Here is a 16,010-nt window from a genome sequence, read left to right as displayed (position 1 = left end):
GGCATCGTCGCATATACGCTACCTGCTGCGGCCGTTCGCGCTGCTTCCTGGTCGCCATTGGAGGCGCTGTTTCTCCCTACCGAAGCGGGTTCATTTTGGCCGGGAATAAACCCCAGCGGAGACACCGTCGGGCGGAGAGAGGTGGAGTTTGTCGTCTTCGTCATCGTTGGGGAGGAGGAGGAGGAGGGAGAAGAAGAAGAAGAAAGGGGGAGCGAGGAAGCAAACCGGGGGAAAGGCAGTGAGTGCACGGGAGAAAACCAAGGGAGGTCGCCGCTGGATGAATTTGCCTTGTGAACTTTCCACGCAGCAAAGTGCCAAAGTGTTGGCGGCAACAAAATGATAACGCCGTACTTTATAGAGAATTTCTGGGTAGGTGCTGTCTTTATTTGCCTTGTTTACACCGGTGCTCTTGCTGTGTTCACTCCCTATCATGTTCACAGGATGGTGGTTTATTCACGCTGACGACTGGTTTTGTTGAAACGGTCTTTGTTTGAATAACGGCGGCGACCGGTGTGTCTTCATTTATCGCTCACAAAGGATCTAGCCGTTGTTGTTTTTCTTCGGAGTTTGTTATTTTAACAAGCCCGGGTGTTTGGGCCTCTGTGAGCCCACCTAGCATGAAAACCTCGACGTATACGCCCCCTTCGTTGCCGATTGGCTGCGGCGTGTTGTCTGGGAAAATTGTCCGGCGAGTTCACGGAGACCATTGGCTGTTTCGTCTTTCAATCAAAGGTTCTCGGCATTTTTGCGTCATTTTCTTCCGTAACTTGTGAGGCCAGATGTTTAGAAAGTTAGCCAACCGTTTAAAAGCACAAATTCGTCTTGAGTCGTCTTTGTGAGGTGTTTTTGTTTAAAAAGTGGATGACCGTAGCGTTCTTATTGCTTTTTATTGCTGTACAATGTCGCCTCTCAGCTGTCCAAAGGTTGTTTGTGTGGCCAACATCTTTGACGTGGCTATGCTAGCAAAGTGTCAGCTTGAAAGCTACATGTCATATTTTCTTACTTACCAATTAATAACTTGTCTTTTATGCTGTGGCCAAGCTAGTCGTAAATGTATGGTAAAATCATATAAACGGGGCTACTGTTATTTTGCTGAAGATGATTGAAATTACACCGACTTTTATGGTTAGGAATTCTTATAAGATAAGTCTGATGACTGTTTATTGTTGATGTTTGACATGCCACAAGCCTATTTGGGGTAGTGGAGCTTGGAAGAGTTTAAGGAAGGTGCAGCAGCTTGAGGAAAAATACAGAAACATGTACTGTTTTTTTTGTTCCTATGGTGAGAGAGTAAATAGTCTATGCTGCTTGTGTCAAACTCAAGGCGGGGAGCAATGCATGTCATAAAGACACTTATTTATTTCATTATTGTGTTATTTTTGTCATTGAAATATATATATAGAATTTAGTTTATTTATTTTTAGTTTATTATTGTAGTGCATGCAATTATAGCATTTTTTTGTTGTCAAAAGTTGTTTGAGATGGTGTATTTTATTATTAAAGTTATCAACAGATGGGCAGGTTTGCTGCAAGTTGATTTTTTTTTTCCTCTCAGCAAACCTTCCTGTTTACATTCTTGTGACCAGAACAGACTGGGACCATAGGAAGTCTGACGTCGGCTGCAGGTGATGCATGTCTGCTGGAAAGATGCAAATCAAACAAAAAGGTGTCAAGTATGCTGTTAATTGAAGGGGCACGGTGCTGTAACCCCCACCGTTTTCTCTCCCCTCCCAAAGTGGACTTCATGAGCTAACAGGAATGGATGGGAGGGATTCGTCAATCTGCCCTTTGTGGCTCGCTGCGAGGCCACAAGAGAATCCAGTGATGGCAAAGATCAGCTGTGTGTTTAACATGCCGGACACGCACTTGGCGTGTGTGTGTGGGGGGGGGGGGGGGTGTAGTCCATTTCCATTTGACTTGACTACAAATCATCAACCAAGCCAGCCACCCGCACACGGGTTGTTGGATTTGGTGTTCTGTGCATTATTACTTATGATAAAAAAATAACGTGGTTAGAGTCGACCTTCTGGAAGGAATGGATGATTCCACTGTATGCTTTGGTGTAATATGCCTCCAGCGTGGTGGGAAAATGAGATTGCCCAGCAAGGATAAGCTAATGTTGACATCGCCAACAGGCACTTAGGTGGGTCTGTTTGTCTAATAGCTTCTTGCGCAAAATGTTGTGCAAATGGCACATGTACCAGAACTTCCCTTCCCTTTCTTCTCCACGTTTCATCTTGTCTTGAGCGGAAGGCCGAGCAGAGTTTGCGCAATCGGACTAAGGAGTCCAAAGTCATACGACAGTATTGCTCTGCTATTTTATAAAAAAAAAACGCATATGACTAGAATCTATTGCAAAAATGAGTCTCTCGAACGGCTGGACCGGTCTGAGAGCATTCATGGGTTGGATTTGGCCCCATGTAGGCCAGCCCTGATATAGACGTAGATTATGTTTGTGTATTTATAGTGATAGCATCGCTTAGCCATAAGTTGTTTATACCACAAACCTGTCAAGCTTTGTGTTGCTGTCATCGGTCACATGACCAGATGCTTCAATGTCAGTGCACAGATTGGTCGTCTAGACTGGCTGCCTGCAGGGCGGAAGTCTTCTTGGGGGTTCTGTCTCGCTGAGGGAGTGCAGTCCTCGGTCTTTTTCTACGTTGTCTTTACCTGGATAAGCACTCAGCCCTGTCCCTACTTGCTGGCTGCTGGACATGAAATGAGCAAATAAAAAGCCACTTAGGCCGCCTGTGATACATTCTCCACCTGCGTGTGATGGGTGCACGCAGGAGGCCGCCTCGCAAGGTTTTGTAACGCTCAACTTGAACATCTTCAAATTAACATTCAATAAGGATTTAGCTTGTTTTTCTGCTTGCAATGCAGGACAATGGCACAACTTAACTGCCAGTCAGGTCATAAAAGGTCAATATCCCACAATTACTCACACTATGAAATGTGATCCTTTGCTCTAATGGCCTCTACGTCTTATGTGATTGTCTAGCAGTATGAAATATGGTGCATTACTTTGCTCTTATGGTCTCCACATCTTATGTGATTGTGTAGCAGTATGAAATATGGTGCATTCCTTTGCTCTAATGGCCTCTACACCGTATGTGATCATGTAGCAGTATGAAATATGGAGCATTCCTTTGCTCTAATGGCCTCTACACCGTATGTGATCATGTAGCAGTATGAAATATGGTGTATTACTTTGCTCTTATGGTCTCCACATCTTATGTGATTGTGTAGCAGTATGAAATATGGTGCATTCCTTTGCTCTAATGGCCTCTACACCGTATGTGATCATGTAGCAGTATGAAATATGGTGCATGACTTTGCTCTTATGGTCGCCACATCTTATGTGATTGTGTAGCAATATGAAATATGGTGCATACCTTTGCTCTCATGGCATCCACACCTTATGTGATTGTGTAGCAATATGAAATATGGTGCATTCCTTTGCTATAAAGGCCTCCATACCTTATGTGATTGTGTATCAATATGAAATATGGTGCATTCCTTTGCTCTTATGGACTCCACATCTTATGTGGTTGTGTAGCTTTTTGTGGTTCTGCTTATCTTTCCGCTGAAATATTGTTTCTGACCCTTTCATTCATCATCCATCCATTTTTTTTTCATGGCAAACAGGGTTGTGGTGACCATGAAGGAGTAAGATCTTGGCACGCATGGAGCATGTATGAAATATCTGAACACTAATTGTGCCACACTAATTGTGTATGTTAAGTAAAGTTGGTCTTCAGGCTGGACCACTAACTTGTTGGAGTGTAACCACATGTTCTTGGACGACTAAAGCGTCTCCCATCAATGAGTGGCCAGAGGAAGAGAAGCATTGTGTTCCTGGCTTAAAGACTAATCTGGGATGTCTTATGAAGGGATTGTGTCTCTCACTTGGTTAGACTCCGTGTCTCGGAATCACACAGCAATCTTTCCTGTGTTTGTTTTCATGTTTCAGGCGTGTTTGTCGATATCGTGCCTTGTCTTTCACCTGTTGGTCAGACGTTCTTCCTGTTGCTGCTGGCTTTCATCACTTCCCCTCCGCTTTTCAGCCACATTGTATTTCACTGCCAGGTTACATGAGGTTCACGGTCACGTCTGTCTCATCTTTCCTCTTTTTCGAACATGTCATGAGAGCATGCATGTCATTCTCTTTGCCGTAGGCGACGGGGGGAAAAGCGCTCAACCAGTTTTCTACTTTTTTCCCACACTGGAGTCAAATGTAGGCCACAAGCACACCAACTAAGTTAGTGCCGAGTCTCCACAAACCTTCAGACCACGTCACTGTGTAGTAGACAAAAGGGAGAGAGACTTGTGTGTGCGTGTTAAAGTGCTGACTGTGTGATGTGTACAGGAACAAGGAAATGGCTACTTTGCAGTGTGGTGTGTGCAACAAGGTTGGTCAGTGAAGTGGCACAAGAAGTTGTGTGTGTTTGGTGAAGACAAAATGGTGTAAATGTGTTAACTTAAAACATGTACCCCTTGCTGTGGTGCCTGAGCTATTACTTTTCTGACAAATACACCCACTCCTACGTCCGGTCGACATGCAAAAAGCAGCAAGGAGCATACCAGTGACGTGCTGGACCGGCTGGTCTCTTTGTGATGGACGCTACCAAATACCCAGGTTCCCATGCCATACATGGATAGAACGATACATTTACAAAACAGAAGGATTTAAAATGATCCGATACAATGTACAAACGCTAAGATTCATTTTCAACTGCTTATCCTCACGAGGATCGTGGGGGGGGGGGGGGTGCTGGAGCCTATCCCAGCTGTCTTCAGGCGAGAGGCGGGATACACCCTGGACTGGTCGCCAGCCAATCACAGGGCACATATAGACAAACAACCATTCACACTCACATTCATACCTATGGACAATTTGGAGTGGCCAATTAACCTAGCATGTTTTTGGAATGTGGGAGGAAACCGGAGTACCCGGAGAAAACCCACACATGCAAACTCCACACAGAGATAGTGGAATTGAACTCGGGTCTCCTAGCTGTGAGGCCTACATGCTAGCCACTCGCCCACCGTGCACAGGCTTTCATTATTACCGCAGTGCAGCACCGCTAAGATTCAATGAATATTTTTATTTTCAGAAAGTGCCCATGGCCAATAACAGAACAGCCAAGGGCAGCTCTTTAAACCCCCCTGGAGAGTCTGCCCCCTTGTGGCGCTTGCTTTGTATTACAATATGACAATAAGTCATGCACTGAATAGCTAGAGTGGAAGGAGTGCAGGCAATATCATTTCTACAAGCGTAACGTGTTCAGATTCGTAATGCCGTTTGCGTCAATGTAGCGACACAAAGGGGATCAACATATTTAATTATTCAGAGCTACGTTTGCATTTTTTAAAACATCAACCTGACACCGTCGCCCAGGAGCCCACTATGCGGCGGCATACGCACGGACGACTGTGTCAGAGACCTCTTGATCCTCCAAAGAAAAGCTGCAATATTTTTTTTCATAATTCATCTTGAACATGGCCAAGATGGGCATGGTGGACCAGCGGCTGCTTCAGTGGCAACTTGAAGCCATGTGGGCTACGAGGGCCCTACTGCTTGAAAAAGTGGCAGCGGTATTAATGTACACAGGCTAGGTTAGCTTTTTTATCACCTTTTTTGCTCACCTTATTTATTTTTTGTCTTGACAGGGAGAAAAGAATAATGGCTTTGACGTGCTGTACCACAACATGAAGCATGGCCAGATCTCCTCCAAGGAGCTGACGGACTTCATCAGGGAAAGGTAAGACTTGGATTAGCTGATTTAATATTAATATACTGGAACCCTATTGTCATGCACACATATAGAAAGCAAAATATCAAAGTAATACACAACAGAAAAAAACACAAAAGGAATACTGTCTCACCATTGGCCAGAAGATGATCATGGCTTGCTTTGATGTGCAACAGCTTTCTTTAAAAGTGATGGTGGAAGTGATTATTCATTCATTTTCTACCGCTTTTCCTCACGAGGGTCGCAAGGGGTGCTGGAGCCTATCCCACCTGTCTTCGGGCGAGAGGCGGGGTACACCCTGGAGCCAGCCAATCACAGGGCACATATAGACAAACAACCATTCACACTCACATTCATACCTATGGACAATTTGGAGTGGCCAATTAACCTAGCATGTTTTTGGAATGTGGGAGGAAACCGGAGTACCCGGAGAAAACCCACGCATGCATGGGGAGAACATGCAAACATGCAAACTCCACACAGAGATGGCCGAGGGTGGAATTGAACCCTGGTCTCCGAGCTGTGAGGGCTGCGCGCTAACCACTCGACTGCCGTGCCGCCCAGTGGAAGTAATTATTTCTTTAAAAATAATGCAACCTGAAACTTTATTTTTCACCGGTTTTAGGTAATTTTGTGCTAAGCTGCACATTCTCCCTCGAAAAACCACTTACTGTATCTTGCCATGGTAGGTTTTACTTTGTTTTTTCAGTACAGCCTCACGTGTGAGATAGTTGTTTTTTCATGTCGACATGGTTTAGTAGCGCTTTATTCCCCTGCAGAGCCAGGCCCCGCCCCGCAGACGACTATGCACACAACAAATAATGTGTCCTTTTCCTAAAAGGTTCACCTCAAGAAAGCAAAACATCCTTGAGGGAAAAGTCAGTCCTGTGTTGGTCTTGATCTTTGCGTCATTTGCCCACTTGATGGCGCTGTTTATTCGCCATTCCCCTCTCACTTCCATCCAAATGGCTGATTCACTGATTGATTACCCAATAGGAAGGTGGTGTCGTGTTTTATTTACTTTGGCTGCCCTCCTTCACCGAAAGCACGTAAAACATGAGAAATAACATGATGACACAATGAGAACATTCTTTTGGAATTGTGTTATGTTTAGTCAAGGCATTGATGTGCATCTTCATGTATTTAATGCAATATCATGACTCATACCGCTGATTATTTTAATGGAGATTTCAATCAGACATGCTTTCTTGAATTAGAATGTACCCAACGTGAAGAGATAGTTTGGTTAGGGCTCCCTCTAGTGGGGGTCAAAAGGCACTGTGCAGAGCATCTTTGCTTTCCTGGTAGGATGCAAATACATCTATCTTCTCAAAGCTTATGTGTTAATAAATACTATATGATCCAATCATGTGGTTCCAGGAGTGTTATTGAAGAGGCCTACGCTCGCTCCATGACCAAACTTGCCAAGACAGCAGGGAACTTTTCACAGCTCGGGTGAGTAGAAACAATTTTCCGAGTTCAGTGCCCCTCTCCATCTTACTGTTGTCACCTCCCAGGACGTTCGCTCCGGTGTGGGAACTGTTCAAGGGCTCCACTGAGAAGCTGGCCGGCTGCCACATGGAGTTGGTGAGGAAGCTGCAGGAGCTTATAAAAGATGTCCACAAGTATGTGGAAGAGCAGGCCAAAGCGCACAAAAAGGTGACACGAGACGAAACGCCACCACCCGGTGTTGCAGCGCTTATGTCACGCTTATGTCCTGTTGTTAAGACGAAAGAAGAGGTGGCATCCACCCTGGAGGCCGTGCAGAACATCCAGAGCACCTCGCAAGCCCTGCAGAAGTCCAAGGAGAACTACAACACCAAAACTGTGGAGCAGGAGCGCCTCCGCAAGGAAGGGGCCACCCAGAGGGATGTGGACAAGGTGGGATAGGACACAAACACACGTAGACCTGGTGCTTACTAGATCCTGCTAGGTGTCACAGGACCTGCTTATTTGCTGTATAGACCAAGCAGTTGTCCCTCGCTAAATCGCACCCTCGTTCCATTGCGGTTTTTAAAAAAATTAAGGACTTAATTACATGAATGAATCGCCATTTTGTGGTTGAATACAGGCTGTTATTATTTTGAAAAAAATCATATTCAACAATCACAATACTAATTAATAATAATAATAACAACATGGGTTACTGATTTTACTGTATCTACTACTATATTTGTTATAAGGAATGTAAAGGTGACTCTAGGGGTGTTATTTCATGTCTAGAGGGCTCTAATAATTGTAAAAGCTGTTTTTGAAAGTATTCAATTTATTAATATTGAATACCAAAAACATGCTAGGTTAATTGGCAACTCCAAATTGTCCATAGGTATGAATGTGAGTGTGAATGGTTGTTTGTCTATATGTGCGCTGTGATTGGCTGGCCACCAGTCCAGGGTGTACCCCGCCTCTCGCCCGAAGACAGCTGGGGTAGGCTCCAGCACCCCCGCGACCCTCGTGAGGAAAAAGCGGTTGAAAATGAATGAATGAATGAATACTCCTTTGCGGAAATTAGCTTATCGCAGACGAGTCTGGAACCAATTAGCTGTGGTAAACTGTGTATTGTGGATCCATCGTGAGGAGAGCCTTAAATAATCACCAACGCCTTAAAGGTGAACAAAGGATTATTTTTTTGGAATAGTAACGACAAGGCATGATATACTGCACCTCATCATTTTGTCCCATTTTTGGAAGCAATTGAGCTAAGTATTTGCCGTTGTCCAGTGTGTAAACTGATGTCAACCTTTGGTGCTTCACAGGCGGGAATAAAAGCCAAAAAAGCCACAGAGACTTACAAGTCCTACGTGGAGAAATACGCCTTGGCCAAGTCCGACTTTGAACAAAAGATGGAAGACACAGCGCAGGTACGAGGACTGTTCCAATTGATGCACTGTAAGGTTTTGAAAAAGACCAACACCACGATTCTGTGTTGTTTTTACAACCTACAGAAATTCCAGGACATTGAAGAAAGCCACATTCTCCACATGAAGGAGATCATCCAGTCGTATTCGCAATCCGTCGACGAAACACACGTCCAAATAGGAGAGGTGAGTCCACACACTCTTATACGGTCCACAACATTCCATTGGGTGGACTAAGGTGTTGACCTGGGGGCTGTGCTGCCTGGGTTCACTGGGTGTCATATCAATTAGTGTTGGCTTTGATCTCGCTAATCGTTTAACCGAGAAGCAGGAAATGCTCCATTCATCCTTTTATGACCGACAATTAACAACTGATCCAAACCCGTCTCCGCCATTCTTCAACCCCTTCGTGACACTTCCGGATAGTCCCGTCGGCAACTAGACCTGTTTCACGCGTCATAACTTTATTAGGGGTGGTCATATTCCGCAAACAAGACCCAACGTGACGATGTGCTGTGCTTTAGTTCAGCGATTATCCATCAGGGGGCGCACCACTCCACGGAAAGGGCGTCTTCCATTCCCGCCTGCGGCTGATGCAGCTGGTTGGAAGGAATGAGTAGCGACAGGCCACCGCAGGTTATTTAGCGCCGCACTTCCTGTGTTATTCTGTGAAGGAGGCCGACGGCAGCCGCAGTGGCGGCGCTGCCCCGCTGCAGCGTCCGGCTTTTTTTTAAACATTGCACCCGATGACAAGCTTTGTGTTTCTCTTCTCTCTGTCTCTCACTCTCGGAGCCAGGAAATCACAAGCGGTCGTTGTGGTTTGGTGATAAATTTGTCTTTCTGAAGCAGATTGGGAGAGAACGGCGCTCTCTCCAGTAGGCAGAGGGCGCAATATTGTGCTGAGTCACCGCGCCCGGCGGCATGCGTGCTGACAAGTGGACACGGCGAGCAAATCATATGTTTCCATGCACTCGCCACTCACATCTCTCCTATGCAGAGTTGGCATGTGTTTGGAAATATCTACACACCAAAAAAAAAGCACAAACACATCTCCAAGGTTTGCCTGCATTCATAACATAATCATAATCTCATAAATACAGTGTAATAATATGCAAAAGCACTGCTTTTTCTGTATGCAGTACTTCCACTTTCAGAAAGAACTTCCTCCATACGATGGAGAAGATGTACTTCCACTGACAGTAGATGATGTGACAGTAGAAGTACCAGATTGGTAGTCTGCTTGTTGTGAGAGAAATAATGAAAGCTTGTGCACAGCGGTCGAGTGGTTAGCATGCAGGCCTCACAGCTAGGAGACCCAAGTTCAATTCCACCATGTCTGTGTGGAGTTTGCATGTTCTCCCTGTGCATGCGTGGGTTTTATCCGGGGACTCTGGTTTCCTCCCACATTCCAAAAATATGCTAGGTTAATCTGCGACTCCAAATTGTCCATAGGTATGAATGTGAGTGTGAATGGTTGTTTGTCTATATGTGCCCTGTGATTGGCTGGCCACCAGTCCAGGGTATACCCCGCCGCTCGCCCGAAGACAGCTGGGATAGGCTCCAGCACCCCCCCCCCCCCCCCGCGACCCTCGTGAGGATAAGCGGTAGAAAATGAATGAATGACTAAAAGCCTGTTGTCGGCGGTGAAGTCTGGTGACACTAGTGACACCTAGTGGCCAGCGTTAGACGACAGCTTGTCATTGTCTTGTATTGCCTCAAATTGGAATTGTATTTTAGTTCATTTTGAACATATTTATACCTGGAAACGCTCATTTTAGGCCAGGAATGCTCAACATTTTCTGAAATATGCTTTTTTGTTAGACTAATAATAAGTCAACCATGAAACTGCAATCATTTATCAATTTTTGAAAAGCCTTGAGAGTGAGGGAGCGACAGATGAATACTGTGATAAAAATGGTCGAGGTGTGTAGTCACTTCACCGGGCACCATGAAAGGAAGGAAAGCGTGAGAGAGGAAAAGGAGTAGTTTGGGGTCGGGGGGGGGGGTGCTGCATGAAGAGGGAAAATGCTTCTTAAAGGGTAGACTGTAAAGAAGTGCACAGTGGTGTGTGTGTGTGTGTGTGTGTAGCAGGGCAGGTGTATCTGTCCGTGTGCGTGCTCTGTTTGTTTTTGTAAGTGAGCTCGTGTGTGAAAGTGAGGATGCCTTGAAGGGAGAGATGGACGTGGGCAAAAGCCTCACTTGGTGGGGGTGGGGGGCTGTGTGTGTGTGTGTGTGTGCGCGTGCGCGCACGCAGGTTGACGACATTAGTGCCCTCCTCATGGCAGCAGCACCTGACAGCTTGCGTGAGCAATGCATCAGCCCCCCCTAACCCACCCACCCACCCCGCCTCAACCCTACACCTCACCACACATCTCCCTGCGACTAACATCCTCTGCTGCTGGGGCGCACAAAGCTAATGCACTCCGCCTCTCCACGGGACCCCCCAGGGCGCAGAGGGGGGGTGGTTTTGTATGTATGTGTGTGTGTGTGTGTGCTACATCGGTGTGTTTGTTTGATAGCCCAGCCACTCTTCCAGTATCACGCACATCTAAATGGTGTGGTGACACGACACACAGCCAGACGCCGCTCGTCCATCTCTCTCTCTGAGCCTATACATAACGTATACCCCTCCCACCCATAAACGCACATTCAAAACAAACAAACATGGCGAGGAGAGGGAAGGGAAGGGAAGGGATAACAATGATTCAAGGTGACGCCTTACAGTACATTGTGTTGCCCTGCAGGCTAAATAAATGTTCTTAATATCGAGTGGAGGCGACTCGGCATCAGTTACACACGGAGCTAACACCAAGCCACTTCCTCCTCCCCCCCTCCACATCCACCATTACAAAACACGTTCACACCGCACGCCCAATCTCTGACCCTTAAATCCTTTGTTTTCCTTCTTTTCCGCGCAGTGCAGCCGTGTTGCCATACGGGTGGGAAGTCAAAACGCTCTAAGTGAACTTATGTAAGTGTACCGCCCACCGGGGGCATGAACATTTAGACTTAATTATCACGCCAACTTCACTAGCGCTTGGCATGGATCTCATGACATCCTGTACAACACAGATTCTGCTCTTTACAAAAATAATAAAGCTTACTCTTGATAGACGCTATTTCACATGTACCCCTGGCGTTTTTTATTACTAAGGCAGACACAAACGTAGGATGTTTTATCTCGCCGATTCTGATATGCTCATCCATGATTGAAATCGGCCCATATAGATACCTATTACATTTTTGAAGGGAGACTTTGGTTGTGAGAGTCCATTGGTGTGGAGCCCTAGCAGGACTTCTAGGTAGCACCAAGGTGGGCTCCAAGTCTGAGAGCACTCAATGAACCCAGTATCACGCACGGGCGAGTGTTACCTGCCGTTTGACAAACCTTGCGTTAACACAAACACATCATCGCTCTTCGCTAATTATAAGATGACCGTCAAAGGAAAAGCTCCGAAATAAAAACATACTTCACCCTCACCCCATATAATATGAGATTGCAAAAACTGCTGTTCATTGAACAATATGATTTTTATGGTGCTTGGTATTTTATATAGAAAAAAACAATATAACTTTTTTTTTTTTACTTTGTGTTTTTTCAGGTTCAGACTGAATTTGTGAGGAACATTGAGAACACATCTGTAGAGGCCTTAATACAGAAACTGTCTGAAAGCAAAGGAACAGGCAAGGAGAGACCAGGTGAGTCACATCCTTCTTTTCTTTACAGCAGCAATAGCAATATGTGAAAACTTAGGGCTGTCATGAGATGAGACCATGCATCAGATTGGCTCTATGAGAGCCAGACGAGATTTTAAAATGAAAGACAACTTGACTCGCTCTGTTCATGTTGTCGTTGTTGATGGAAAAATGTGCTGAAAACAATGTATGCAATGAACCCTCTTCCTGCCTGTTTGCCGGCAAGAGACGAGGAAAACAGACAGTAGGAAAGTAGGATTTCTTACATCAACAATGTTCATCATTAGAGCATGGAAAACCTGCTTGCAGCCTTCTAAATGTTTTTAACATTATTAGAGCTCTCTAGACAAGAGGTAACACCCCTACAGTCATGTTTACACTTGTATTACCTAATATATTAGACCTAATAAGAGTAAATAAGACGTTAGACATAAGATATAATATAGACTCACATGTTAGCATTGGGGCGAGTGGTTAGCGCGCAGACCTCACAGCTAGGAGGACCAGGGTTCGATTCCACCCTCAGCCATCTCTGTGTGGAGTTTGCATGTCCTCCTCACATGCGTGGGTTAATTGGCGACTCCAAATTGTCCATAGGTATGAATGTGAGTGTGAATGGTTGTTTGTCTATATGTGTTTGCTCTGTGATTGGCTGGCGACCAGTGCAGGGTGTACCCCACCTCTCGCCCGAAGACAGCTGGGATAAGCTCCAGCACCAGGAAAAAGCGGTAGAAAATGAATGAATGAATGTTAGCATTGGGAGAGTTGCTGGTTGCTCAGTGTAACATTCCCGACACTTAGTGACCAGTGTATAATACTACATATGATCACACTGTCTTTGAATGACGTACTTATATTTGTGTTCATATCGCCATTTTTAGGCTTCAAGATGCTTAATTTAGGCAAAAAAAAAATTAAAATGACAAATTGGTCATATAAACCATGAAACAGCATGATTCGTGTATTAATATATATTTTTAAAAACCATAATGGAGTGAAGCTGCGACATTGGAAGTGTCAAGTTCCGAGGGATTACCTTTAAAAGGTTTTCTTTATGCGCTACAAGCTGTGTTGTTTTGGCCGGTGCAAACAACAAGCCTAAAGACGCAAACAACAGATATGATGTCGACTCACTAGCACCTCTGCTGGTCGCAGCCAAGTAGTGGACTGCATTTTGTCTTGCATGCTTTTTGTCATCAGCGTTGTTGCGAGTAAAGTGGCAATCACGAGACCGGCACACAGCCTAATCTTGTCAAACATCGCCATGCGCCACTCTCAAGTGAAATCCCAGTTGTTTGAGATAAAAAAAAAACAAAACATGCAATCATTACTTTCCCTGGTAACTAATTACACTGTAATTCTGTTGCTAAGTCAATTACTTTTTGGAGTGGGCATCAGTCGCATGATGCTCACGACGATCATAAGGTCAGAGACGGGGTTATTTCAGTCGTGTTTGGCGTCCGTGTCAGTGTTGTGCGTAAATAAAGCCACCCCCACAGAAACGGCGCTATGGAGCGGGGGCAATTATAAATGGGCGAGCGCCATCAGAGTCAATCATAGTAATCTGCTGTAAAGGTAGGCGGGCTCGGCATTCCAGTAAGCACGGGTCACATGGGGGGCTTTGCCGGCCTCGCAGGCTTAAGCAGGCAGCACCAACCTTTCCCGTGGAGGTCAGAGCTCAACAATGACTTTTGTGTAAACTTTGCCATGCCACGATAATCAAGGCCCCCCCCTTGAATCCCACCTCTTTGGGATGCAGCCACAGGAAGAGCATAAAGGTGGATGCCAATTAGCCTACAAAATGCCATGCGTGTGAATATTTAAAGTCCTCCGTGTACACACACCCAACCCCCCCCAATCCTCGTCTCCACTCATGCACAGCATTACGTCAGGCACAGAGGCGTTCACCTCTGCTGTGTATGTGTGTAAACAATGTGTGACCCCCGTGTGTCCAGACGCCTCGTCCGCTGAGTGGTGGCCCTCATTTGTTTGGACAGCAGAATTAATTGAGGCTGGAAAAAAAAAAAACGGTCAGAAATTCCTGCCCGTATCAAGCCCTTCATTAGGGATCTCGCAGCTGTCAGAAAAATAACCTGTCTCGAGTCTGATGAAATAGTTGAACGGATGGCCGGTCCGGATCCTTTAGAGTGAGCGAGGTTGAATAAACTTTCTATTGCGGAAACCATCCCAAAGTGACACGCTGCGAGGCAGGCGGGGGGGGTGGGGGTTGCGTTTGGAGTGTTCAACGATATCCAGCTGAGCTGTCAACTGGCGGCCGGCCAGACACGCAAACTCCCCCCCTTCCCCACCCCATCTCTTCACCCACCCACCCAACCCAGTGCCATGTGAAGCATATGCAATTTAAAAAACCATCCTCCAATCATGCATGACTGCATGCTTCGCTGGCAAAGTCCAAAGAAAGGAAGCATCTTCCCCCCTGGATAAACAGAGTGTGTCTGTTTTTAGGAGGTGTTTAAACACTTTCTAATGTTGCCTTTGTAGACCTAACACGTGTGTAGATGCAAAAGAAGGTCACCCAGCTTCTTGAATTGAATTGTTCCTGAAGAAGACGGGGGTAAAATGAAACCAATGCATTCTCTTCTGCAGCTCTGCTAACCTCATCAATACTAATAAGTGCATTGTCTGCTTTCACATGCATGTACTTTGACATCACATTAGGTTTTCAATGCATTTATGATGCGAATCATCAAATTGACTCAGGGCCAAAGTGTGTGGGGGGGAGCAGCATAACAAAAGCAACGTACTGTCACTTAAAGTGTCTCTGACTGCTTAAATATGGTTGGAGTTATCCTCTACATTGGTGGATTTTTTTAACGTGAATGGAAAATAAGCAAAAATGACATTTGCAGTTGATGGCAACATTCATTATGAACAAACGTTTCTCAAGATAGATCCTCGACTTGGTTCTGTATATTTTTCATCAAATTGTTTTGTTGCTGTTCTCAACATTATTTGACAACAGTATTCTGGTGTAGCATCTACATAGCGTACTGGTTAGCCTCTCCTATTGACCTACTCTAAACTGTTTCAAGTGAAGTGGGGAAGAAGGACAAAGTTACCACTTCCACACAGAGTGAGAGGAGAAGTGAACTCTCTTCCTGCCTGTTTAGATGTGGGAATTGAGGAGCACGGACATGCATGCACTGGCCGATGTATTAAGGCCAGTGAATTTTCATTTATTTTCTTATTATTATTTTTGTCCCAGGCCCAGTGTCCAAGAGACATGATAGATTTTGTGTCATCCCTATTAAATTAGCATTTCTTACACCCAAAAGCACAGAGAAGTGGTACCGTTGTCTGCATTGGTACTGTGTCGTTTCAAATGTGAAAGGTGCTGTTTTCACTCAAAGACATACTGTACCTGTGTGCATTTGGACAAACACACTTAGTAAAAGTGAAATACAGAGGTTGAGTCTGTGAAGGCACCATGGAGGATGTTAGTATCTGTCCTCAAATGGAATGCTATTTTGGAAAGCTAATTGTGTTTTGATTGGCAAGAACACACACACACACAGAGAGTCGTTTGTGCAGTCATTGTGTGTTTGCCGGCGGTTAAGGGCCGATATTGCACAGTAGAGTAGATCAGTCATCGGTGTACTTTATCCACTTCACTTGGCGTGATGCGCGCCTCTCGTGACTGGCCGCTCGCTTGCGCTTCGCCCGGCGCTGCACACGCCAA

At 45.4% G+C, this 16,010-nt stretch overlaps 1 protein-coding gene across 3 annotated transcripts in view; it reads left to right on the top strand.

The window, feature by feature from the left end:
- The first annotated feature begins 174 nt into the window (after positions 1 to 174).
- fcho2 (FCH and mu domain containing endocytic adaptor 2) overlaps positions 175 to 16,010 on the top strand; it is a 35,837-nt gene continuing 20,001 nt past the window's right edge. The window contains exons 1-8 of one of the 3 annotated variants that reach the window (XM_058053049.2): positions 175 to 369; positions 5,674 to 5,765; positions 7,137 to 7,211; positions 7,274 to 7,415; positions 7,485 to 7,637; positions 8,513 to 8,617; positions 8,702 to 8,800; positions 12,217 to 12,313. In XM_058053049.2, coding sequence (XP_057909032.2) covers positions 337 to 369; positions 5,674 to 5,765; positions 7,137 to 7,211; positions 7,274 to 7,415; positions 7,485 to 7,637; positions 8,513 to 8,617; positions 8,702 to 8,800; positions 12,217 to 12,313 — 796 coding nt within the window. In that variant the 5' untranslated portion in view covers positions 175 to 336. The remainder of the gene's footprint in view (positions 370 to 5,673; positions 5,766 to 7,136; positions 7,212 to 7,273; positions 7,416 to 7,484; positions 7,638 to 8,512; positions 8,618 to 8,701; positions 8,801 to 12,216; positions 12,314 to 16,010) is intronic. The other 2 variants (XM_058053055.2, XM_058053070.2) reach the window with 2 other exon arrangements.

Source organism: Doryrhamphus excisus, linkage group LG10 (genome assembly GCF_037039965.1).
Source record: "Doryrhamphus excisus strain RoL-2023G ecotype Guam linkage group LG10, RoL_Dexc_Guam_v1.1, whole genome shotgun sequence".
Taxonomy (NCBI): Eukaryota; Metazoa; Chordata; class Actinopteri; order Syngnathiformes; family Syngnathidae; genus Doryrhamphus; species Doryrhamphus excisus.
The sequence above is the reverse complement of the archived record's forward strand: the minus strand, read 5'-3'. Positions and strand labels throughout refer to the sequence as shown.